Source organism: Myxine glutinosa, chromosome 2, assembly GCF_964187855.1.
Source record: "Myxine glutinosa chromosome 2, kmMyxGlut1.1, whole genome shotgun sequence".
In the NCBI taxonomy this organism is placed as follows: domain Eukaryota; kingdom Metazoa; phylum Chordata; class Myxini; order Myxiniformes; family Myxinidae; genus Myxine; species Myxine glutinosa.
In genome coordinates, this window is record NC_136262.1 from 118,413,021 (window position 1) to 118,438,554 (window position 25,534).

The 25,534-nt window shown below is 45.2% G+C and overlaps 1 protein-coding gene across 2 annotated transcripts in view; it reads left to right on the forward strand.

Annotated features, from left to right (window-relative positions):
* Positions 1 to 2,903: 2,903 nt before the first annotated feature.
* LOC137417463 (protein-lysine methyltransferase METTL21C-like) overlaps positions 2,904 to 25,534 on the forward strand; it is a 42,304-nt gene continuing 19,673 nt past the window's right edge. Inside the window, exons 1-2 of one of the 2 annotated variants that reach the window (XM_068103377.2) lie at positions 2,904 to 2,987; positions 18,636 to 18,801. In XM_068103377.2, the coding sequence (XP_067959478.2) occupies positions 18,694 to 18,801 (108 nt within the window). In that variant the 5' untranslated portion in view covers positions 2,904 to 2,987; positions 18,636 to 18,693. Of the gene's footprint in view, positions 3,040 to 18,635; positions 18,802 to 25,534 lie in introns of both variants that reach the window. The other variant, XM_068103378.2, reaches the window with a different exon arrangement.

The following is a 25,534-nucleotide window of genomic DNA, read 5'->3' on the forward strand; positions in this document are numbered from 1 at the left end:
CCTTGATGAGGATTCTAAACGGTATGAACAGGATAACAAGTTAAGATGGGCCGCTCTCCATCTTAGATCTCTGATGATGCAGCTCCCGAAGACCAAGACCCCAAATCCTGCAACAGTCCAAAATTTGAAGGAATGCACCAGCACAGATACCAGCACAGCTGGACCTGTTCTTCAGATGTCTCCTTGGTGGCATGACACTAACTTTCAGTGGTGCACACAAGTTAGTCGACCGAAAGGTAACTGCAATGGCATCGGATGCCATTTACAGCGGCGCTCATGGTACCGTAAAACCACATGGTACCGATGTCAGCATCGACCTCATGGTACCACAGCTCATCGTTGTTGCCCAAGATTAAATACATCAGGTTCTATCTTCTTCTTTTTTTTTTTTTTTCTCTACAATCAATGAGTAGAAGTGTTTTGTTTTCATGTTTAAAACATTGATAGCATTTTCCGTTGACATTTCTATAAATTGTTCCCCTGACTAATCCATACCTGTTTCAGCAGTATGCAATTTATCCAATCATGATATCGGAAACGCTTTCTTTAATATTACGAACTTAAAGGGAAATAATAGTTTCGGCAACGTATTACATTAAACAGATAACGTCAGCGTCTTTACAATACCCACGACAAATGACGTGTTATACCTTACAAATCCCTGCTTTTCCCATGACTTGAAATAAAACATCTGATTTTCAAAAGTTATGTTGCTGTTATTCCATAGTATTTTATTATCATCAGGTTAACTCTCGAGCTGATCTAGCTCAATTTTGGGGTGGTGGCATTGGGGCTGTCTGGCGGGCACACCCCACCACTGAAACTTGGCTGGCATGATTTCTGGGACTATGCCGAACATTTTCCAGGAGGTTTCACCGGGTTAACTCACGAGCTGATCTAGCTCAATTTTGGAGTACCGGTTATGTAAGTCTGGCGGGCACACCCCACCATTGAAAATGTCTGGCAGTGGCCATTCATGATATCTGGGACTATGCCGAACTATTTCATGTAGGTTTCACCGGGTTAACTTACGAGCTGATTTAGCTCAATTTTGGGGGTGGAGGCATTCGGAGGTGTCTGGCGGGCACAACCCACCACTGAAAATGTCTGGCAGTGGTCATTCATGATATCTGGGACTATGCCGAACTATTTCATGTAGGTTTCACCGGGTTAACTTACGAGCTGATTTAGCTCAATTTTGGGGGTGGAGGCATTCGGAGGTGTCTGGCGGGCACAACCCACCACTGAAACTGTCTGGCAGTGGTCATTCATGATATCTGGGACTATGCCAAACATTTTCCAGTAAGTTTCACCAGGTTAACTCACGAGCTGATCTAGCTCAATTTTGGGGTACCGGTTATGTAAGTCTGGTAGGCACAACCCACCACTGAAACTGTCTGGCAGTGATCATTCATGATATCTGGGACTATGCCGAACATTTTCCAGTAGGTTTCACCAGGTTAACTCACAGAGCTGATCGAGCTCAATTTTGGGGTACCGGTTATGTAAGTCTGGTAGGCACAACCCACCACTGAAACTGTCTGGCAGTGATCATTCATGATATCTGGGACTATGCCGAACATTTCCCAGTAGGTTTCACCGGGTTAACTCACATAGCTGATCTAGCTCAATTTTGGGGTCCCTTTCTAATGGCCCTTTTGACCACCCCCACCATAATGTGCCCGGCAGACGTCCATTTCCTTATATGGACATGCACATGGACCATTGCTATATACATGAAAATTGGTTAACTTTCCAGCTAGGCTGACCCCCCTGGGCTCCCGGTATATAATTAGCGATTGGGAACGATTCAGAACATGTGGGTGAATAACCCTTGGTAATTTCCCCAACAGTTTTCCGGACGACAGACTGCCGGGAGGGGACATGTATTGCAGCGCAATACTCAATGCTTGTTTTGTATGGAGGTGGTGTACTTTGAATGTATCTCTACTTGTTGTCGATATATTTTTCTCATAACGTTATCTCAACCTGATTCGATGTGATTGACTGAATTATGTTGCCATGACAACCATTTTGTTGTTGCCTTCCATATCACACAGATCTATTCCTCATCCCACCCAAAAGGCAGGGGACCTGCATTATCATCTCGTTATCTTGAACATCTCGATCACATCTCCTCGCAAGTTGTAATCACCTTTTAAAGGTATAAATTCGCGTCTCCTTCAATCGCTCCGCATGGCTAAGTCTAGTTCGGTCCAAGTCAATTGTGTTTACAATCCGCAATGCTTCCCATGTTGTCACCCCTTTGTCCCGTACACCTCGTACATGTGAGCCCATCCATCTTATCTCCGACACGTGTCGCTCTTTGTACGACCTTCGGACATGTGAAACGTCCTTTTGCATGACAACACCTGTCTCGGTTCAAGAGAAACGTGACCCCCGTGACCCAAGTGACCCTCTCAACCCTGGTGGCCCGACTCACGTTGTACACCATAGGCCAGGAGTGGAGGTGGTGTCGGTGTCGGTGTTCGGTTTCTAGTCCAACTTGGGAAAACGGAGCTAAACGGACAGCCATTGAATGACCGTTAAATGATTGAAGTGTTCGATTTCAGGCCAAACGGGCGTGTGTGAGGTGGGGAGGCGTCGGGGGGGGGTGGGGGGGCGGAGGTTGCTTGGTATCTCCATATGTGGGTTTTTAGCAGATGGAGCGGAGCCCACCCAGGTGTGTGTGTGTGTGTGTGTGTGTGTGTGTGTGTGTGTGTGTGTGTGTGTGTGCGTGCAGTGTAGTGTCATGCAGGCAGGTGTCGGGGTGGAGGGATCACGTAGGCAGGGCAGGGTGAGATGCCAAACTGACCCCTTGTTGGGGATTTTGGCAGAAAAAGGTGTCAGCTGAATATGGACACGGTGTCCCACATTATATAACATTCTGTCCCACATTCGTCGGGGCAGGAGTGAAACACCATTTTTAGATCCCTTTGGTTGTCTTTGTAAAGTGTAGATCTTCGCATCAGATGATCGACGAGCGGGTGAGCACTATTCCGTGCAGCGATTAAAAACCGACATATCAACCGATGATCGGTACGAATGAGCCTGATCGTGCATGTTTAGTACTGCAGGTTTCATGCATGTTTAGTATTGCAGTATACGTATATGTTTCTTACTGCAGGTTTCATGCATGTTTAGTATTGCAGTATACGTATATGTTTCTTAATGCAGGTTTCATGCATGTTTAGTATTGCAGTATACGTATATGTTTCTTACTGCAGGTTTCATGCATGTTTAGTATTGCAGTATACGTATATGTTTCTTACTGCAGGTTTCATGCATATTTAGTATTGCAGTATACGTATATGTTTCTTACTGCAGGTTTCATGCATGTTTTGTACTGCAGGTTTCATGCATGTTTAGTATTGCAGTATACGTATATGTTTCTTAATGCAGGTTTCATGCATATTTAGTATTGCAGTATACGTATATGTTTCTTACTGCAGGTTTCATGCATGTTTTGTACTGCAGGTTTCATGCATGTTTAGTATTGCAGTATACGTATATGTTTCTTAATGCAGGTTTCATGCATATTTAGTATTGCAGGTTTCGTACATGTCTCTTACTACAGGTTTCATGCATGTTTATTATTGCAGTATACGTATATGTTTCTTACTACAGGTTTCGTGCATGTTTAGTATTGCAGGTTTCGTGCATGTTTCTTACTGCAGGTTTCGTGCATATTTAGTATTGCAGTATACGTATATGTTTCTTACTGCAGGTTTCGTGCATGTTTAGTATTGCAGTATACGTATGTATATGTTTCTTACTGCAGGTTTCGTGCATGTTTTGTACTGCAGGGTTCGTGCATGTTTAGTACTGCAGGTTTCTTACTGCAGGTTTCGTGCGTATTTAGTACTGCAGTTTCGTGCATGTTTAGTGCTGCAGTTTCGTACATGTCTCTTACTGCAGGTTTCATGCATGTTTATTATTGCAGTATACGTATATGTTTCTTACTGCAGGTTTCGTGCATGTTTTGTACTGCAGGGTTCGTGCATGTTTAGTACTGCAGGTTTCGTGCGTATTTAGTACTGCAGTTTCGTACACGTCTCTTACTGCAGGTTTCATGCATGTTTATTATTGCAGTATACGTATATGTTTCTTACTGCAGGTTTCATGCATGTTTTGTACTGCAGGTTTCATGCATGTTTAGTATTGCAGTATACGTATATGTTTCTTACTGCAGGTTTCATGCATGTTTAGTATTGCAGTATACGTATATGTTTCTTAATGCAGGTTTCATGCATGTTTAGTATTGCAGTATACGTATATGTTTCTTACTGCAGGTTTCATGCATGTTTAGTATTGCAGTATACGTATATGTTTCTTACTGCAGGTTTCATGCATGTTTAGTATTGCAGTATACGTATATGTTTCTTAATGCAGGTTTCATGCATGTTTAGTATTGCAGTATACGTATATGTTTCTTACTGCAGGTTTCATGCATGTTTAGTATTGCAGTATACGTATATGTTTCTTACTGCAGGTTTCATGCATATTTAGTATTGCAGTATACGTATATGTTTCTTACTGCAGGTTTCATGCATGTTTTGTACTGCAGGTTTCATGCATGTTTAGTATTGCAGTATACGTATATGTTTCTTAATGCAGGTTTCATGCATATTTAGTATTGCAGTATACGTATATGTTTCTTACTGCAGGTTTCATGCATGTTTAGTATTGCAGTATACGTATATGTTTCTTACTGCAGGTTTCATGCATGTTTAGTATTGCAGTATACGTATATGTTTCTTACTGCAGGTTTCATGCATATTTAGTATTGCAGTATACGTATATGTTTCTTACTGCAGGTTTCATGCATGTTTAGTATTGCAGTATACGTATATGTTTCTTACTGCAGGTTTCATGCATATTTAGTATTGCAGTATACGTATATGTTTCTTAATGCAGGTTTCATGCATATTTAGTATTGCAGTATACGTATATGTTTCTTAATGCAGGTTTCATGCATATTTAGTATTGCAGTATACGTATATGTTTCTTACTGCAGGTTTCATGCATGTTTAGTATTGCAGTATACGTATATGTTTCTTACTGCAGGTTTCATGCATATTTAGTATTGCAGTATACGTATATGTTTCTTACTGCAGGTTTCATGCATGTTTTGTACTGCAGGTTTCATGCATGTTTAGTATTGCAGTATACGTATATGTTTCTTAATGCAGGTTTCATGCATATTTAGTATTGCAGTATACGTATATGTTTCTTACTGCAGGTTTCATGCATGTTTAGTATTGCAGTATACGTATATGTTTCTTACTGCAGGTTTCATGCATGTTTAGTATTGCAGTATACGTATATGTTTCTTACTGCAGTTTCGTGCATGTTTTGTACTGCAGGGTTCGTACATGTTTCTTACTGCAGGTTTCGTACTAATTAGGGCATTTTATAATTTTTTTGAAAAATCTGTGAAAAAATTGCTTACCAATAGCTTTCTTCACCAATGTGTTCATGTAGGTGTCTACAAACACCTCTCAATTTATTCCTTCCCAAATCCTTGGGGAAAAGTCAAAATTCAAAATGGCGTCCAAAATGGAAAAATTGTGGATAAAGTCATAGTTTGGCCAGAAATTTAATACTTAATATGGGGAAGAAACCACAAAAATATTGTTCTAGGACAATTGTGAACTCTTGCTAAGCATATTTGTATTATTATCTTGCTTTATATCTAAGATGGTGGCCAAAATGATGTCCAAAATGGCCGCTAAAATGTGAAAATTGTGGATTAAGTCATAGCTTGGCCAGAAATGTAATAATTATTATCTTGCTTCAATAATAGGTGTCTACTGAGACCTCTCAATTGATTCATTATGGAAGGGGATGTAATAGCTGCACCTGGCCATGGCTTGAGGTGTTTCATCTGTGATGATCCTGGGACTGAGATGCAGAAGCTGTCAAAAGTCACCCAAAAAGGCCACTCACAGATGTTATCATATTCTGAGTGCGTGGACGATGCGGCGCTGATCAGGAGACTAAATGAGGACTGGAAAAACGGAGATGACCCCAAGTTGAGATATCATTTGGATTGCAGAACCGAGTTATACAATCGTGTGAAAAGTATATCCACTGCACGTACAGCTGATGCAGCAGCGACAGGACAGTCCGGCGTTCCAGGAAACTTTAACCAAATTCACCGTGTATGGCAACCATGCAGTCAGGTTCTCAGACCATGAGTGGTCAGGCACATGGACCGACATCACGATAGAAACCACACTCATGTGTGATGCCAAGTCCTCAGGCGGTCTAAACAGAGGACGTTTCCGGAATGAATCTGCTTATAAGTCTTGGGTTCAGACGCTAAACCACTTCTCGTTCATTCACCAGGAGCTGGAAGGAGGTATGAACACACGTGGAGTACCTGTCCACACAGACGTCACAAGAGCCCAGATGAAGAAAGACGATGATGCTGTCAACGCCATTGTTGGATGGTTGGAGGAGGTTAACCCCTTTGAATGCAACACGGGACTCGAAGACCCTGGTATCCTTCTCCACGGGGTTCAGTAGCACTCCCGAGGACCCAGTCAATGCTGATCAGGCAGAGGAGGTTGGCAGAGCCATGCAGGCCAAGATGGATGGAAAAATTTTTTTGGATACAATGGAAACTAAGCACAAGGTCAAATCATTAGAGAGCTTCAGAAGTGGACCCAAAGTCAATGGGAAGAAGCTGGTTATTGACTCACTCAAGCTCTTCAACCGCCTCATCATCATCAGTGAGCGTGAAGTCAAGACCAAACAAGCCCTGCGATTTGAGTTGACGCCAACACCGATGTCTCTATTTGATAAAGACCAGAAGTTGCGAAAGCCAGACAAGGCTGTCCTAGCAAGGGTCCTGAAAGCGTTTGTGGAACCCGTTGAACAACACCCCTGCACGAGCCTGGTGATTGATGGTGGGTGGCTCCTGCACAACGTCAGATGGGAGGCTAAGCTCACCTGGAAGGACATCGCTGAGAGCTACCTCCAGTTTGTGAAGTCCATGGGGAGCCATTGCCTCAGGATCACTGTGGTCTTTGACGGATACGGCAGCTCCACCAAGGACCATGATCACCTGAGACGAACAAAGAACGCATGCTGCGACATTCTGATTCACCCAGACATCAAAAGCTTCGTTCCAAGAGAAAAGTTCCTCGACAACAAGAGCAACAAGACCCAGCTCATTCGGCTACTTGCTGAGACATTCGGTAGAAATGGGATCAGTGTACAGGAATGCCCCGATGATGCAGACACCTCTATCGTCTGGGCAGCTCTAGATGAGGCAAGAGAGTCCCCTGTTGAGGTGAGGGCTGAGGACACCGACATCATGGTTTTGCTGATTCATCATGCTGCAGACCACCCGATCTTCCTCACAACAGCCAAAGACACATCTTACGATGTCGGAAAGATCCGGGAGGCCCTCCCAGAGAGATACCGGAAGTATCTGATCATCTTGCACAGCTTCTCCGGCTGCGATACAGTGTCCGCGATTTCTGGGTTTAGCAAATCAACTTTGCTAACCAAGCTCTGCAAGACTGACAAAGCAGAGAGGGCCATGGACGTGTTTCTGGACATCCGAGCCAAGAAAGATGACATCATCAAAGCCGGCTGTGAACTATTCAAGCTCATGTTCCACGGGAACCCATCCAAAGACTTGGGGGACTTGAGATTTGACATCTTCAGCAAGCGGGCCGCTGCTGGGAGCATCAAACCTGAGAAACTGCCCCGGACAACAGAAGCTGCAGCACAGCACTCTCTCCGGGCTTATCTCCAGACTAGAGATTGGCTGCTGCTGCAAACTCCATCATTGGATGTCCTGGACTACGGATGGAAACTCGGTGACCAAGGTTATGCGCCGGTCCCTACAACAGACCCTATCGCACCGGACTATCTTCTGAAGTTTGTCTGCTGCAACTGTGAGGGGGAATGTAGCACACTCAGGTCAAAAAGCAAGGAGTCAAGTGTATTTCTGCTTGCGGCAACTGTCATGGTAACTCTTGCCAGAACATCAACCAGCCAGATGACGAGAGGAGTGTGGGATATGCTGGGGATTAGGATGAGTAGGGTGAACTAGAGAACTGACTAACCGAGGTTTCAATTGAGATACATTTCTATTTCTATATAAAGCTATGACTTTATCCACAATTTTCACATTTTAGCGGCCATTTTGGACATCATTTTGGCCACCATCTTGGATATAAAGCAAGATAATAATACAAATATGCTTAGCAAGAGTTCACAATTGTCCTAGAACAATATTTTTGTGGTTTCTTCCCCATATTAAGTATTAAATTTCTGGCCAAACTTTGACTTTATCCATAATTTTTCCATTTTGGACGCCATTTTGAATTTTGACTTTTCCCCAAGGATTTGGGAAGGAATAAATTGAGAGGTGTTTGTAGACACCTACATGAACACATTGGTGAAGAAAGCTATTGGTAAGCAATTTTTCCACAGATTTTTCAAAAAAATTATAAAATGCCCTAACTATACGTATTTAGTACTGCAGTTTCGTGCATGTTTAGTGCTGCAGTTTCGTACATGTCTCTTACTGCAGGTTTCATGCATGTTTAGTATTGCAGTGTACGTATATGTTTCTTACTGCAGGTTTCGTGCATGTTTTGTACTGCAGGGTTCGTGCATGTTTAGTACTGCAGTTTCGTGCATGTTTAGTACTGCAGTTTCGTGCATGTTTAGTACTGCAGTTTCGTACATCTCTTACTGCAGGTTTCGTGCATGTTTAGTACTGCAGTTTCGTGCATGTTTCGTACTGCATGGTTCGTGCATGTTTCGTACTGCAGGGTTCGTGCATGTTTCGTACTGCAGGGTTCGTGCATGTTTCTTACTGCAGGTTTCGTGCGTATTTAGTACTGCAGTTTCGTACATGTTTCGTACTGCAGGATTCGTGCATGTTTCGTACTGCATGATTCGTGCATGTTTAGTACTGCTGTTTCGTGCATGTTTCGTACTGCAGTTTAGTGCATGTTTCGTACTGCATGATTCGTGCATGTTTCGTACTGCATGATTCGTGCATGTTTCGTACTGCAGGATTCGTGAGTAATATTGTGATGCGGGAAGAATTAAGCAAGACGCAGGATGACGGTTGATACTTGCTGTTTTGGAATATACAGGAGATAAAGAACCCTAAAAGATACAAAATACTATTCAGCAGAGATACATCGCATGGAGGAAATGAAATAGCTCAAGCAATTGATGGAATGATACTTTTACAACGATTCCAGCAATTTCGAGCTACATCGCGGTGATTACCTCGAACAATGTTGCTTCATTGTTTACAATATATATATATATATCGAGTATGTGACGTTAAATATACCATTTAAATACAAGCTTTACATGCTTGACGCATGTAACACATGATACACCAGTGTAACACTCACACTCTCACTATGTCTCTTCGAAAAGACCGACTGGACAACCATCCCATCTACTTTTTGAACAATCCTCTCCAAGAAGTTCTGTCACTCAAGCTTTTGGGTCTCACTATCTGCCATGATCTTTCCTGGGAAAACCACATTTCCAAGCTGGCCTCCAAAGCCAGTCGCCGACTGGGCATCCTTCGTCGTGCGAAGTCCTTCCTTTGGCACACCTGAGCTCCTCACCACATACAAGGCTTTGATCCGCAGCTCAATGGAATACTGGTCTCCCTTTTGGGCTGGTGCACCTGCCTCACACCTAGCTCGGCTTCACGCTGTAGAAACCAAAGCTTTTCGAATCACTAGTGGCCTGTTGATCCGTTGCACCAAATTTTCATTGGTCTTCACCACCTTGTGGCATACCTGCCCGCCCTACTCGAGGGTATTTAAGGGTCCTCGGGAACTTTTGGGTCTTCTTTGTCTTTTGGGTCCTCAGGGACTTTTGGGTCTTCTTTGACTTTTTGGGTCCTCGGGGACTTTTGTGTCATCTGGGTCTGTTTGGGTCCTTGGGGACTTTTGGGTCATCTGGGGTTTTTTGGTTCATCTGGACTTTTTGGTCATCTGGGTCTTTTGGGTCCTTGGGAACTTTTGGGTCCTTGGGGACTTTTGGATCTTCAGCAACTTTTGTGTCCTCAGGGACTTTTTTGGGGGGGTCTTTTGTGTCCTTGGGGGCTTTTGGATCTTCGAGGACTTTTGGGTCATTGGAGACTTTTGGGTCATCAGGGTCATCTTGGTCTTTTTGGTCCTTGGGGGCTTTTGGGGCATCTGGGTATTTTAGGTCCTCGGGGACTTTTTGGTCATCTGGGTCTTTTGTGTCCTTCGTGACTTTTTGGTCATCTGGGTATTTTGGGTTCTTGGGGACTTTTGGATCTTTGAGGACTTTTGGGTGATCGGAGACTTTTTGGTTCTCAGGGACTTTTGGGGCATCTGGGTCTTGTGGGTCCTTGGGTACTTTTGGGTCTTCTGGGTTTTTGGGTCATCGGGACTTTTTGGTCATCTGGGTCTTTTGGGTCCTTGAGACTTTTGGGTCCTTGGGGACTTTGGGGTCCTCAGGGACTTTTTTTATCATCTGTGTCTTTTGGGTCCTTGGGGACTTTTGGGTCATTGGGACTTTTTGGTCATCTGGGTCTTTTGTGTCCTTAGGGGCTTTTGGGTCCTTGGAGACTTTTGGATCTTCAGTGACTTTTGGGTCATCTGGGTCTTTTGGGTCCATGGGGACTTTTGTATCTTTGAGGAATTTTGGGTCTTTTTGGTCTTCGGGGACTTTTGGGTCATCTGGGTCACCTGGGTATTTTTGGTCATCTGGGTCTTTTTGGTCCTCAGAGACGTTTGGGTCATCTGGGATTTTGGGTACTTGGGGACTTTTGCTTCATCAGGACTTTTTGGTCATCTGGGACTTTTGGGTCCTTGGGGACTTTTGGGTCTTCGGGGACTTTTGGGTGTTCGGGGACTATTGGGTTATCAGGGTCATCTGGGTCTTTTTGGTCCCTGGGAACTTTTGGGTCCTCAGGGACTTTTGGGTCATCTCGGGGGTCTTTTGGGTCCTTGGGGACTTTTGGGTGATTTGGGTCCTCGGGGACTTTTGGGTCATCAATAACTTTTTGGGTTCTTGGGGGCTTTTGGGTCCTCGGGGACTTTTGGTCATCTGGGTATTTTGGATCTTTGGGGACTTTTGGGTGATTTGGGTCCTCTGGGTCTTTTGGGTCTTTTGGGTCTTTGAGGTATTTTGGGTCTCAAGTGTTAAAGGGTCTTCCCAGGTCTAAGGGCACTCAGCAGTCTAAAGGGTTAAAAGAGTACATTTGCATCGTACTTAATTAATTGATTCATGTCAAAAGGTATGACACACTGACACACACACACACACACACACACACACACACACACACACACACACACACACACACACACACACACACACACACACACACACACACACACACACACACACACACACACACACACACACACACACCATCCATTTATAGTGGATTGGAATCTCACGCGATGAAGTTAACTCCGAGGGCCTTTCACTCACTCATCACAGGCAGGTTCGTGGTCTTTCCGTCTTCTACCGACTCCTCTCCGGCCTTGCTCCCCCAGCTCTCTCTGGGCTCTGTCCCCCAAATATTCCTACAGGTCGCACAAGATCTGCCTGCAACCCTCTTATGGTTAAACTGCCAAAATCAAGACTCTCTGCTCACCTTCACTCCTTCATTCCCCTTTTCTCCCGCCTCTGGAACAAACTCCCTCACTCTCTTCAATCCCACTCCTCCCTCCAGGTCTTTAAAACAGCTGTTCACCACCATCTCTTATCTTCCCCCATCCAAAACCTTGATCTTTTCTACCCCCGCTAATTTCACCCCAGATCCACTTTTTTCAATCTCCGACTTCAATCCTGAAATTCCTAGAAGTGTTCTTTTGCTTTATACCGTGTACTCCTCCCTCCTCCCCCAGACCTCACCCTTCCACAGATCTACCGATGTCCCTGTTCTCTACTGTTGTTGTGCTTCCCTCTCTTTCCCCCTCTTGTCTTATTGTATGTTTTATGTGTCCGTGCATGTTTTCGTGTAATGTGTTGGTTCTTACACGAGCCTCGACTTTGTATGAAAAATATTAACGTATCTCCCGCGATACCTTTCCATTGATTTACTTCACCGAGAAACCTTGGCAGTCTTAACATTTAGTGACGATATTATGTGGTCTTGGAGTTGGGGGGAGGATGGGTGGGATTGAGGACATGAAGACTTGAAGGGGAAAGGGAGAGTGGAGGATAGAGAGTTGGAAAGGAGGGGGGGTGGGAGGGAGGGCAGAGAGGGGACAGAACTGGTCGAGGGCGTTTGAGGAATTGAAGTCACAATTTACATAACACGAAATTTCACATGAAAGGACATTCCCTAAATATTCCACTCTATTGGGAACTAGTTCCCTAACAACAGCCCACGTGGAACCGGGTTATCTGCTTGCAAGTATTCATTTCAAATAATGTGACGTCCGACTCAGGACGTGCATAAGGACTTTTGGAAGAAGGGGAAAAATGGGATGTCCCACAAACGTCACAATATTTGAAATAAGTACTTGGTTTTTAAATACAGACATGGAAGCTCATGTGGGAGCTACGCAGCAGGTTTACAGACTAGCAGTGGATCAGAGGGGACGGAGAGACAGAGACATTCCAGAGGACATGAGTGGGACAAAGGAAATTGGGATAGGGCTGGGGAGCTGAGAGCCTGTGAGTGGAAGTAGCGGCGAGCGAGGGTGTGAAGGAAAGTTTGAGCATGGGGTGGTGATCATGGGCAGTGCTGTTAAAGACTGGAGTGATGGACGTGGGATAGACACACTGGGAGTCTGTTCTGGAAGGTTTGACAATGGGGTGGTGACCATGGACAGTGCTGGTAAAGACTAGAATGATGGACATGGGATAGACACACTGGGAGTCAGGCAGGGTGTGGGTGTCGGGGGATGGTCATGCAGACAGGGGGCGTGGGTCGGGGAGGAGGGGTGATCAGGCAGGCTGGGTGCAGGGGCCGGGGGGGGGGGGGAGTTACGCAAGCAGGGTGAGTGCCAAACAGACCCCCTGTTGGGGAGTTTGGCAGAAAAAGGTGTCATCTGAATATGGATATAACATGCTGCCCACATTCATGAGGGCAGTAGTAAAACACCATTTTTAGATCCTTTGGTTTCATGGAAAACATACCTACCAACGATGTGGGGGTTGAGGAAAGGTGTGGGGGTGGGAGGAATGTGTGAGAGGTGGGAGGAAGGTGTGGGGGGTGGGAGGAAGGTGTGGGGGGTGGGAGGAAGGTGTGGGGGGTGGGAGGAAGGTGTGGGGAGTCGAACGTTTTGCCTCTTTTTGTACAAACTAGTACATATACGACCCGTCGCTTCGCTGACGGAAACACCAATCTTTGCGTAATTAAACTAGAGGTTCCAGGGAACCTGAACTCAACTGGTCTATATCAATATTGTTAGAATATGCATAATAGAACCACAAACTATATAGTTTATATGTGCTAAAGAGGTACAGTAACGTTGAAGGTATCTCATGTTTAAACAGGAAACTAGAAAAAATTGAGTTTTAAGTGAGGCATGAAAAGTAAAACTACAATAACTTTTCTCAGATTTCAGACTTGAACTTATTTAGAAAGACTTGGTCAAACAATATACGTGTATGGTATTGAATCAAGATATGTTGAATATTTCAATAGATGTGTTCAACAAGGTTTAAGCATTCATTCATCAAATATACACACACACACACACACACACACACACACACACACACACACACACACACACACACACACACACACACACACACACACACACACACACAGAGTCATTATTCATTATTCATTGAATTGGACTCAAGTGACATTACAACTTCGTCATTTTCTCTTGAATTATCCATACATTCTCACACTGTCAATAGTTTGAAAGACTAGTACATAGACAGGAAAAACAGTTGCTTAATTGTGGAGTGGACAAGTGCTAGATGCTCTTTTACTATGTTCCTAGCTGATTGTTCTCGCTACATTAGGAAGTACCAGATTGACAAAAATTGATTTTTCAATATGGCCGCCCTGCCGCGCCCATTTTTGGGCGTGCAACGCCCATATGCAATCCCAAACTAGTTTATGTCTTAAAGATGATGCATAACAAGTTTCATCAAATATGATCAATATTTGTGACTTTTAGAGCGTAGATGTCGAATTGTTTACAGACGACAGACAGACAGACAGACAGACAGACGGACGACGGACACTGGGTGTCGACAAAAACTCAGCTGGACATAGTCCAGTTGAGTTTTAAAAAGGGGGAAAAAAGTTGGTTTGGTGTTAAACAAATTAAATAAAAGAAATGGGGAAAAATAAAATGAGGACGTGTATCAGGAGAGTGTTAAAGGAATATTAATCACTAACTAGAACTGCCACTTTAAAACTGCTGGCAGTGATGACCGGTTTACTCGCACCCACTTTTGATGCAACCCCACTGTTGATACAACCCCACTTTTGATACAACCCCACTTGTGATACAACCCCACTTTCATTGGACATGCTTTGACACAACCCCCTTGGATACAACCCCGACACACACACACACACACACACACACACACACACACACACACACACACCCACACCCCTCCCCCCACACGCACACCCTTCCACACACACACACACACACACACACACACCAACCCCCCCCCCCCCACATACACAAACACACCCCACCCCCAACACACACACACACACACACACACACACATCCACACCCACACACAAACACACATATCCACACACACACCCACACACAAACACCCCCACACCCCTCCCTCCACACACCCACACATATCCACACAAACGCACATCCCCTTCCACCCCACCCCCTCCCCCACATACACACACACACACACAAGCACACATCTCTACACCCCCCCCCCCCCACCCCAACACACACACACATGCACACACAAATCCCCCCACCCCTAACACACACAAACACACGCACACATCCCCCCTACCCCCACCACACCCCTCCCCCCATACGCACACCCCTCTAAACACACACACACACACACCAACCCCCCCCCACCTACACACACACACACACACACACACACACACACACACATATCCCCCCACCCCTAACACACACACAAACACATGCATACATCCCCCCACCCCCAACACACACACACACACACATGCACACACACAACACACACACATACACACACACATCCCCCCTACCCCCACCCCCCTCCCCCCAAACACACACACACACACACACACACACACACACCAACCCCCCCCTCCCCCCCCCACCTACACACACACATCCCTCCACCCCCACACACACACACATCCCCCCTACACACACACACACACACACACATAAACCCCACCCCCACACACACACACACACACACACACACACACACACACACACATATCCACACACACACACACACAAACACGCGCACAAACCTCCCCCCACACGCACACACATATCCAGACAAATGCACAACCCCCTCCCCCCACCCCCCAAGACACATCCCACACACACATCCCCTGACACACACCCCCACACCCCCCCCCCCCACACACACACACACATCCCCACACACACACATTCCCCCTACCCCCCACCCACATACACACACATACACACACACAAACACATGCACACGTCCTCCCACCCCCACCCCTAACACACACACACACACACACACACACACACACACACACACACACACACACACACACACACATATATCCCCCCACCCCTAACACACACACATGCACACATCCCCCCCACCCCCAACACACACACACAAACACACCCCCCCCACCTCTAACACACACACACATACCCCCCCCCACCCCTAACACACACACAAACACATGCACACATCCCCCCACACCCCCCCCAACCCTAACACACATGCACACACACACAAACACCCGCACACCCCTCCCCCCACACGCACACACACACCCCCCCCTACACACACACACGCTTATTTTTCAAGATATGCAGGTTGCAAGGTCAGACATATATATGGTGGCGGCCATCTTGGATTTGACGTGGCGACCCAATTTTCAATAGCGTTCTTCCTTATGCCTAGATACACCCACGCACCAAATTAGAAGTTGGTTCTTTGCTTATTTTTCAAGATATTCCGCTCACAAAGTTCAGACATAGATATGGTGGCGGCCATCTTGGATTTTGACGTGGCGACCCAATTTACGATAGCGTTCATCCTTATGCCTAGATACACCCACACACCAAATTAGAAGTTGGTGCTTTGCTTATTTTTCAAGATATTCCGCTCACAAGGTTCAGACATATATATGGTGGCGGCCATCTTGGATTTTGACGTGGCGACCCTATTTTCGATAGCGTTCTTCCTTGTGCCTAGGTACACCCACACACCAAATTAGACGTTGCTACTTCGCTTATTTTTCAGGATATGCAGGTTGCAAGGTCAGACATATATATGGTGGCGGCCATCTTGGATTTTGACGTGGCGACCCAATTTTCGATAGCGTTCTTCCTTGTGCCTAGATACACCCACACACCAAAGTAGAAGTTGCTACTTTGCTTATTTTTCAAGATATGCAGGTTGCAAGGTTCAGACATACATGGTGGCGGCCATCTTGGATTTTGCAGTGGCGACCCAATTTTCAATAGCTGGCGCATGCGCAGATGGGTTGCACTGCGATGCCACTGAAAAGCGACTGAGAAAACCGCGCATGCGCAGATCGCGGACATGATTCATTTCGATTTCTATCTTTATTTAATTTCCGAAAAGACGTCTGCATTCGAAAATCGCGTGATGACGTCACGACGTAAATGCATTTCTTCATATAACTTCAGATCGGCTGGATGGATTTTGACGAAATAAACGGCATCGTGTAGGGCATTTATTTGCGCAAGTTTCAAGACCAATTACGACCATGACAGCCATTTCCTTCTCGCACAGCACCAAACATTCTAATGCATCAATCCCGCCAACCCTGCGCATGCGCAGGTGGTGCAACGAAGCACTTAAACGCTGAAAAAATCGCGCATGCGCAAATGGTAGCGCTGGAGCGCAAGGTCACGTGTGGACGCGTACGTAATATGTGGATGGATGTTTGCACATGCACAAATGGGCCACTGTATTTTCGTGTATTACGTACGCGCTTTGATGGGCTTACTTTCAGTGAAATACGATCGAGTTAAAAATAGTCAGAATTTGAGCAAATCTGTTTCATTCCTTTGTTAATATGCCTCATCTATTGACAAATCTGCAATTATAATTTTTTTTGAAGTTCAAATGACCGCGGGAGATCGCGTTATCATGAGCACGTTCTGGAAAGACAAAATGGTGTGTTTCTTCTTCTTTCAATAATAAAGACATAGCTTCGCGACCGTACATCCAATCATCTTGAAAGTTTGCACACTTGTTTCGCTTGATGAGAGCCACAATGCATTAAAAATTCAAGTCGATCCATGCAGTGGTTCAAGAGTTACAAGCTTTTTAAAATTTACACTTCCATTATTTATTGCGGCCAAACCATGTGACTTATCAAAACGTCTCAAGTAACGATGAAACATCCCCCCATGAGGAACATTTGTGTAAAGTTTCCACTCGATATCTCCACAAATTATGGAGGTGATTCCATTTCTAGTTTGAGATTTTAAAACGTCATAACTCTGAAACCACGTGTCGGATGAGGTCGTGCTCGCTGACCTTTTTGTTCGTCATGGGTATGCGAATACGCATGCCAAGTTTGGGCTCGATCCGTTCAGCCGTTGCGGAGAAAAAGGGTTTTTGTGTTTTTTCACGAAAAACAAGATGGCGGCCGAACCATGTGACGTATGACTTCGAAATATTTTGCAATCTGAGTTTTTTTTAACTAAGCATCTGGGGAAAAAATCTCATTTTCGGGGGAGAAAAATTGTGTTTGACGAATTCTAACCTCTTAACGTTAGCATTTTTGATATACTCAATACACATGTTTTTTGTTCCCATTTCAGAGTTCTTTAGAATGAGCCATTCCTCAAATTTTTCCATTGAGCCGTTTCGGAGATACAGAGGGGCAAAGTTGAATGTGTTTTACAAGATGGCGCCCATACCACGTGACCTATGACGTCATCATTAGCATTAAAAAATTATACGAGCCTAGCCGATCATTTGATGAAAATTTCCTGTCAATCCGACCAGCGGTTGCTGAGAAACTTAATTATGAAGTTTTCGGAGGTGCAAAATAGGGTGGAAGAATAATAATAAGAAAAACTCTAGCAGTAATAATAGGTTTCTCTCCATTTCATGGAGAGTAAACCTAATTATTAATCAATATGTTAATGATGATGTCATGGGTGCCTCCATTATGACGTCATAATTCGACAAGTATAAAACTTCATCCAATCAAGATGAAATTTCTTGAGCATAATCTAGGAATAAATTCGTTAAAAAATTATAATGATGACGTCATTGGTCACGTGGTTCGGCCGCCATATTTCTTTTAACACAAAAGCCTTAAAGCCACTAAAAACACGTCCTGGCGAGGGTTTGCAATCTCTGATTGCTCTTTTTCTTGTTTTTATAATATAGATTTTGTATAATCGTATAAATCAAATATGGCCTCACACGATGTGTGAAAATTATACGATGAATGAAGACTCATTCGAGTTTGTGACATACACTTCCAGGTGAAATCTTTGTGGAGATCTGCTGCGACCATTTTGTCACGTGCCTTGGTAGACCTGCATGGCTTACGGACGATTTCCCACTGAGCGGTTCTACCTGGTGGGGAAGGAGATCGTCATCACCGAAAGCCTCAACGATATCGGGGAGGCCGGGATGGTGTCTTCCCTGGTGAGCATGTCTCAATTCTCACCACGTCACTCGTAACCTGTTAAACTTGTTGAAGGTTCCATTAAATAAAATCAGCACACACCTGTGAGGGTGCGACCATGCGTTCTAACAGCTGTAGAGGTTCGTCGGGAACACAGGAGAAAGACTAAAATGAAACATCTTGTTCATTCACAAATAGATCGTTCAAATGTACAAGACCCTAACAAATTTCAATAACCGGACACAAACAATGTCGGGAAGGGGAATCAAACCTTCAGGGCCATGTTCAGTACCATGGTACTGTTACGGATTCGTCACTTCCGTTGTGGTGGTTTTCATCCACTGTAAACATTTCTGAATCCATGTATTATTATTGTTGTCATTTAAAGGGAATAGATATTTCTATTTTCAAAAGTTAAAAGTTAATGTTTTAAATGAAACAGGAACCGGATGGCGACGAAGAGGAAGAGGAGAAAAAAAGAGGGCGGAGCGAGTGAGTCAGACAAGAAGGAGCCGAGCTACTTGCGGTCTGGAGCGAACGTTGGCGAGCAAGAGTCACGAGTGAACTTTTTGGTTCCCGGGAAAGGGATCCCTGCGACAGAGTTGTCATCGCTGTGACCGATCAACCTGCGTGTCCGGTTTTTGGTGGTGGATTCCGAGGAGAATAATCGCCGGGCCATTACGTCTCAAGCACGGGTCGTCGGCCATTTTGACACGCGCGCTTCACGCGTCGAGCAAGGTTTCTTTGCTTCATCAGCCGTTTTCACCGCTTTCAGACATATCTGGCGTGTGTGTGTGCGCACCGTGGCTTGAAGATTAATTTGCGGTTCGCCGACTGTGAGCCGTGAAAGTCCATACCCGAGGGTGTAATTTCCCAGTCGCCTTGAGGGCGCCTTTATGCAGCTTTTGGGCTGTGTGACTGTACTTGCCATCCACACGGGATTCAGGTCTCGATTGGACATCGTTCTGGCGATCGCTGGAGCGAATCAACTTTGGGCTTGAAGCCTGGAATAAGAGACATTGGGGATGTTCTTGTTTCACTCACTTGGAGCACAGTGAGTTATATATTACAAAACTGATGGTACTTGGAGCACAGTTATATATTACAAAACTGATAGGACATATTGATTGTACTTTTGATTACTATTATTGTTGTACTGTTATTCTTGTGTGATCTTAATACAATATTTGTTTGTGAGTAACAATTGGGGTGGCTTCTCCATTGATCTTTGACATATAGAATAACACATTTTTCTGCTGTGACTCCTCTCGGGGCTCGGAGGAACACCGTGACCAGGGGGTCGGGGAGGAGCCCGTAACAGTACTTACTGGGAGGGGTGCAGTCATCTTACTATAATTCACCAAATGTCTGTCTGTCCGTTCGAAGGTACTGTAAAAACTGCTGAAGCGATCGCAAAGATATTTTGGGTGGATAATCCTGGGATCCCCAGGAGTAAAATAGGCTATTTAGTTTTCCCAATTTCAGCTTTAGTCTCCAGCATTCTCAGGATTGGACTCCCGCATAACATTCGCATTTGCATGATGTCCATTGTGATGTCTTCTTACGTCGAGCAACGGTACCCGCCCTACGGGCGGGGCTTCAATTGGGAGGCCCAAATGAAAAGGCTAAATATCAGAAATTGAAGGCTTTTTTTCTTTTGAACGATTTATATAAAAATCCGTTAAATCTCGATCGGTGCAGCCGTTTGTGCGGCACCCGGGAAAATAACGTCATGCGGGAGCAAATATCAGCAGGATGTGGCAGTGTGTGGGAGTCCACGTTTGCACCGATCGATGCACCGTGTGCCGCACAAACGGCTGCAACAAACGCTGCACCGTATGCCGCACAAACGACTGCACCGATCGCTGCACGGCTGCATCGATCGGATGTGGCATGAAGGAGGATCTGCACTTCAGCATGGAGGATCAGATCTAACAGATCGCTGTCTCCATCGATCTTGCCAAGGCCATAACACCTATCGGCTCAAAATCCTTTTAACTGTTGATTTGGTACAGTTACACGTATCGGGAGTACAGGCGACATAGCGATTGTGAACACGATTATTGATCACGATTCACGATCACGATCACGATCATAGTGTATCGATCACGATTTGAAACACGATGGAATAATATTTACCGATATGAACAGTGATGTGGCTTTTATTGAAATTCTACAAATACTGTTTAGATGTTGATGATTTGTGTGTGATATGATTCAACGAATGTTTATATGAATCGTTGAAAATTTTAAAAAGCCTTCAATTTCTGGTATTTTGCCATCGCCATATGCAGATTCGCCACGGACCCACAATCGATGTTTCTCTACGTGAACGTACCCGTTTGTTTGCGAACAGGTACGTTTTTCATGGAAGTCCTTCACGAACTTGCTGTCCATGTCTGACGTGCGACTGAAGGTGCTACAGGAATGTGGAATTTATTGGTTTCACCGTATCTGCATTGCCTGTTTGCTTCTGGCCTCCCACCCGTGCGTAGCACGGGTATTTCTCTAGTTTCTATAACACCAGGTGTGTTCACTCAGCCTGTCAACCTTCCGAGGCTGGAAATATGAGTACCAACTTATTGGGAACAGGGCACTACATCATCAACACAGCTGTGCTCCCAGCAATGATGCAACCAGCAGCCACGGGCTGGATAACGGCACTCGGTAGAGCGCATACCTCCACCAGGCTGAACAGTTTACGTTTTGCATCATACTGATAGGCCGGAGCTGGAGGAAATAATAATAAAACTACGACCTCCCTTGATCATGATGAACACATGATAAGAGCCATTCAAAAATCTTATATTACGAACCGTGATGTTAATTTTGAAATGACCGGAGAACAGGCATGAATAATGTTGATGCCAAATTTTATTTTGCAAAGACATATCCAACCTCCACCACCCGATGTTGCACCACCATTTTGCAGTGGGCGATATAAGTAGTTCAGAGCTTTGGCTCTGAGTGAAACCAAGAGTGCAGCACAATTAAACTTTATAAAGTCCATGAAATAATTAAGGCTATCGGGTTAGGGTTCGGGTTATAACGGGTCTAGTGTTTGTTTCAACAATTAGCAGAGTGAAGTCACAAGTCATTTTCCCTCAAGTCAAGTCACAAGTCATTTTCCCTCATGTCAAGTCACAAGTCATATTTTCAAACTGAACACCATTAATTTTTATGGAATGCCCCAACATGTTTTACAGAATTCCATCATTTGGATATCATTGAAAATGAGTCAATGCAACACATGTTCCTTCGCAACAAAAATTACCTTGCAGTTTCACCTCGGAAAAAAAAGTAAACTTGTCTTGCGGTGCCGATTTAAAAAACAGCAAATGTCTTGTGTTGCCGATTTTAAAAACAGTAAATCTGTCTTGTGTTGCCGATTTTAAAAACAGTAAATCTGTCTTGTGTTGCCGATTTTAAAAACAGTAAATCTGTCTTGCGTTACCGATTTTAAAAACAGTAAATCTGTCTTGTGTTACCGATTTTAAAAACAGTAAATCTGTCTTGTGTTACCGATTTTAAAAACAGTAAATCTGTCTTGGGTTTCCGATTTTAAAAACAGTAAATCTGTCTTGCGTTACCGATTTTAAAAACAGTAAATCTGTCTTTTTTTTTTCTTCTTTTTTTTTTTTCGTTTTTTTCTTTTTTGTATACAAGATCGAGGCTCGTGAAAGAGCGAACATTAATCACACAGAAAGACAAACAGACACACAAAACAAATAACATCGGGAGCGGTAGACAAGATGGGGAGAGAGGGGGAAGGACACAAACACAACATTTGAGAGCAGGGACCGAGAGACATGGAGACATCATGAGAACTGTGGGAGGGAGAGGGCTTTGGGGGGGAGGCATGGGAATGGGGGGGGGGGGTGGGAGAGGTATAAAACATATGGACACTGCCAAGACTTCCAGGAAAGAAGTTGGAATTTCAAACAAGGTGGATCTGGGGTGAATTAGTGGGGGTAGAAAAGATCAAGGTTTTGGATGGGGGAAGATAAGAGATGGTGGTGAACAGCTGTTTTGAAGACCTGGAGGGAGGAGTGTGATTGAAGTGAGTGTGGGAGTTTGTTCCAGAGGCGGGAGAAAAGAGGAATGAAAGAGTGAAGGTGAGCAGAGAGCCGAGATTTCGGCAGTTTAACCATCAGAGGGTGGCTGGCAGATCTTGTGCGACCTGTAGGAATATTTGGGGGACAGAGCACAGAGAGAGCTGGGGGAGCAAGGCCGGAGAGGAGTCGGTAGAAGACAGAAAGACCACCTACCTGCCTGCGGTGAGTGAGTGAAAGGCCCTCAGAGATAGCTTCATCGCGGGAGATTCCAATGATTCTGAAAGCTTTGGATTCAACAGCGTGAAGCCGAGCCAGGTGTGAGGCAGGAGCACCAGCCCATAGGGGAGAACAGTATTCCATTGAGCTGCGGATGAAAGCCTTGTATGTGGTGAGGAGCTCAGGTGTGCCTAGGAAGGACTTCGCACGACGGAGGATGCCCAGTCGGCGACTGGCTTTGGAGGCCAGCTTGGAAATGTGGTTTTCCCAAGAAAGATCATGGCAGATGGTGAGACCCAAAAGCTTGAGCGACAGAACTTCTTGGAGAGGATTGTTGAGAAAGTAGATGGGAGGGTTGTCCAGTCGATCTTTTCGGAGAGACATAGTAAGAGTGTGAGATTTGTCAGGATTGAAAGACATGTTCCACATGTTTGACCAGTCTGTGATTTTGTCCAGGTCTTCAGAGAGTGAGGAGGCTGCAGACTGCCGATCTGAGGGAAGAGGAATGGAGCGGCAGAGAGTGGAGTCATCAGCAAAGAGATACAGAGGATTTTTCAGAGAGTCGGAGAGATCATTGATAAAGACCAGAAAAAGCACAGGGCCCAGCACACTGCCTTGGGGAACTCCAGCCTGAACGGGAAGGGGAGATGAGAGAAATCCATTCAGGGCCACACGTTGACTACGACCAGAGAGGAAGTCCGCAAGCCATGCATGGAGATTTCCATGGATACCATAGGAGGAGAGTTTGGTGAGCAGAGCTGGGTGCCAGACCGTATCGAAGGCACGTGATATGTCAAGGGAGACAGCTCTGATTTCCTGTTTGGCATTGAGGACCTCCATCCATTGTTGAGACAGCAGAAGCAGCATGTCCAGAGTAGAGTGACCTGGTCTGAAACCAAATTGATGATCAGAGATCAAGCCATTGGAGAAGAGGAAAGATTTCATATCCGAAGCAATGATGGATTCCATGACTTTGCTGATAATTGGGAGCAGGCTGATTGGTCTGTAGTTGCAAGGATCTGTTTTTGCACCTTTTTTGTGTAAAGCGGTAATGTTTGCTGATTTCCAGGATGCTGGCAGATGACCTTGAGCAAAGGATAGGGTGAAAAGAACAGAGAGAGGGTGAGATAGAGCGGCAGAGCAGGATTTTAGGACCCGTGGGCTGATGCCATCTGGTCCAGTTGCAGAATCAGAGTCGAGGTTTGACAAAAACTCCTCCACCTTGTCAGGAGAGAAGGTCACAGAGTCCAGGAGCAGTTTGGTTCGACTGGGAAAGGTGGGAACAGAGAGAGATGGGTTTGGGACTAAGGATTTTGAGGCAAACACAGAGTTGAGGCATTCGGCTTTGTCACGTGCGATGTCAACTGTGTGGCCATTTGAGGTAAGGGAGGGGATGGAGGGGGAACAAACACCAGAAACGGATTTGACCAGACGCCACCAGGATTTGGAGGAAGGAGACAGGTTTGAGAGTTCATTCTTGAGTGAGGAGAGATAGTGCTTCCTGGCACTCCTGAGGGTAGACACACACTTGTTCCGAGCTTGGTGGAAGGAACTGAGATTTCCTTCAGTTGGATTAGCCTTCCAAGAGGCAAAGGCAAGTTGTTTCAGGGCAACTGCCTCACCACAAGATTCAGTGTACCATGGACGGGAGGAAGGGTAAGACAACTGAAGGCGAGATGGGATAAATCTGTGCATGAGAGAGATCAGTTTGCTTTGGAAGAATTCCCAGGAAGAATTGATGTCAGAGGCAGTGGAGATGGGAGACCAATCCAGACGATTGATGGCTGCTTGAAGACCGTCCCAGTCGGCCTGAGTGAAATGCCAGACTCGTCGACGCTGAGGAGGCTCTCTGAGAATGGCCAGAGAGATGTCCACTTTGACAAGCACATGATCAGAAGAACCGATTGGAGCAGAAGAAGAGCAGCAGACATTAGCAGGGAAGTTAGTCATAACCAAGTCTAGAAGAGAAGATACTCCATTGGCTGAGATCCGGGTCGGGAAATTGACAGATTGTGTCAATCCCAGTGAGTCACAGAAGTCCTTTGCTGAGGTGCCATGACTGGTGAGAGAGGAACCCACACCCAACCAGGTGGCATGATGACAATTGAAGTCACCACATATGAGGAAGAGAGAGTTGGGATGAGTGGATAGAAGTTGGTCCATGTTGTCAGACAGTGAAATGTAGATGGAGTCATCACTGTTTGGGGGACGGTACAGAACACATATGAACAAAAGGTGGGAGCGGAGAGGAAGCCGTAGCCAGAGGTACTCCTGGGGGTGAGGAGGAGAGAGGGCAGTGCAAGGAGAGTGAGGAAGAGAGTTTTTGATAAAGATAGCCACCCCACCACCAGGCCGAGGCTCAGGTCTATCATACCGGAGGAGGGAGTAACCAGGAAGAGATATTAAGGAATCAGAGACATCTTGAAGGAGGAAAGTCTCTGTTAAGCAGATCAAGTCTGGATTGTCAGAAGCAACCTGTATG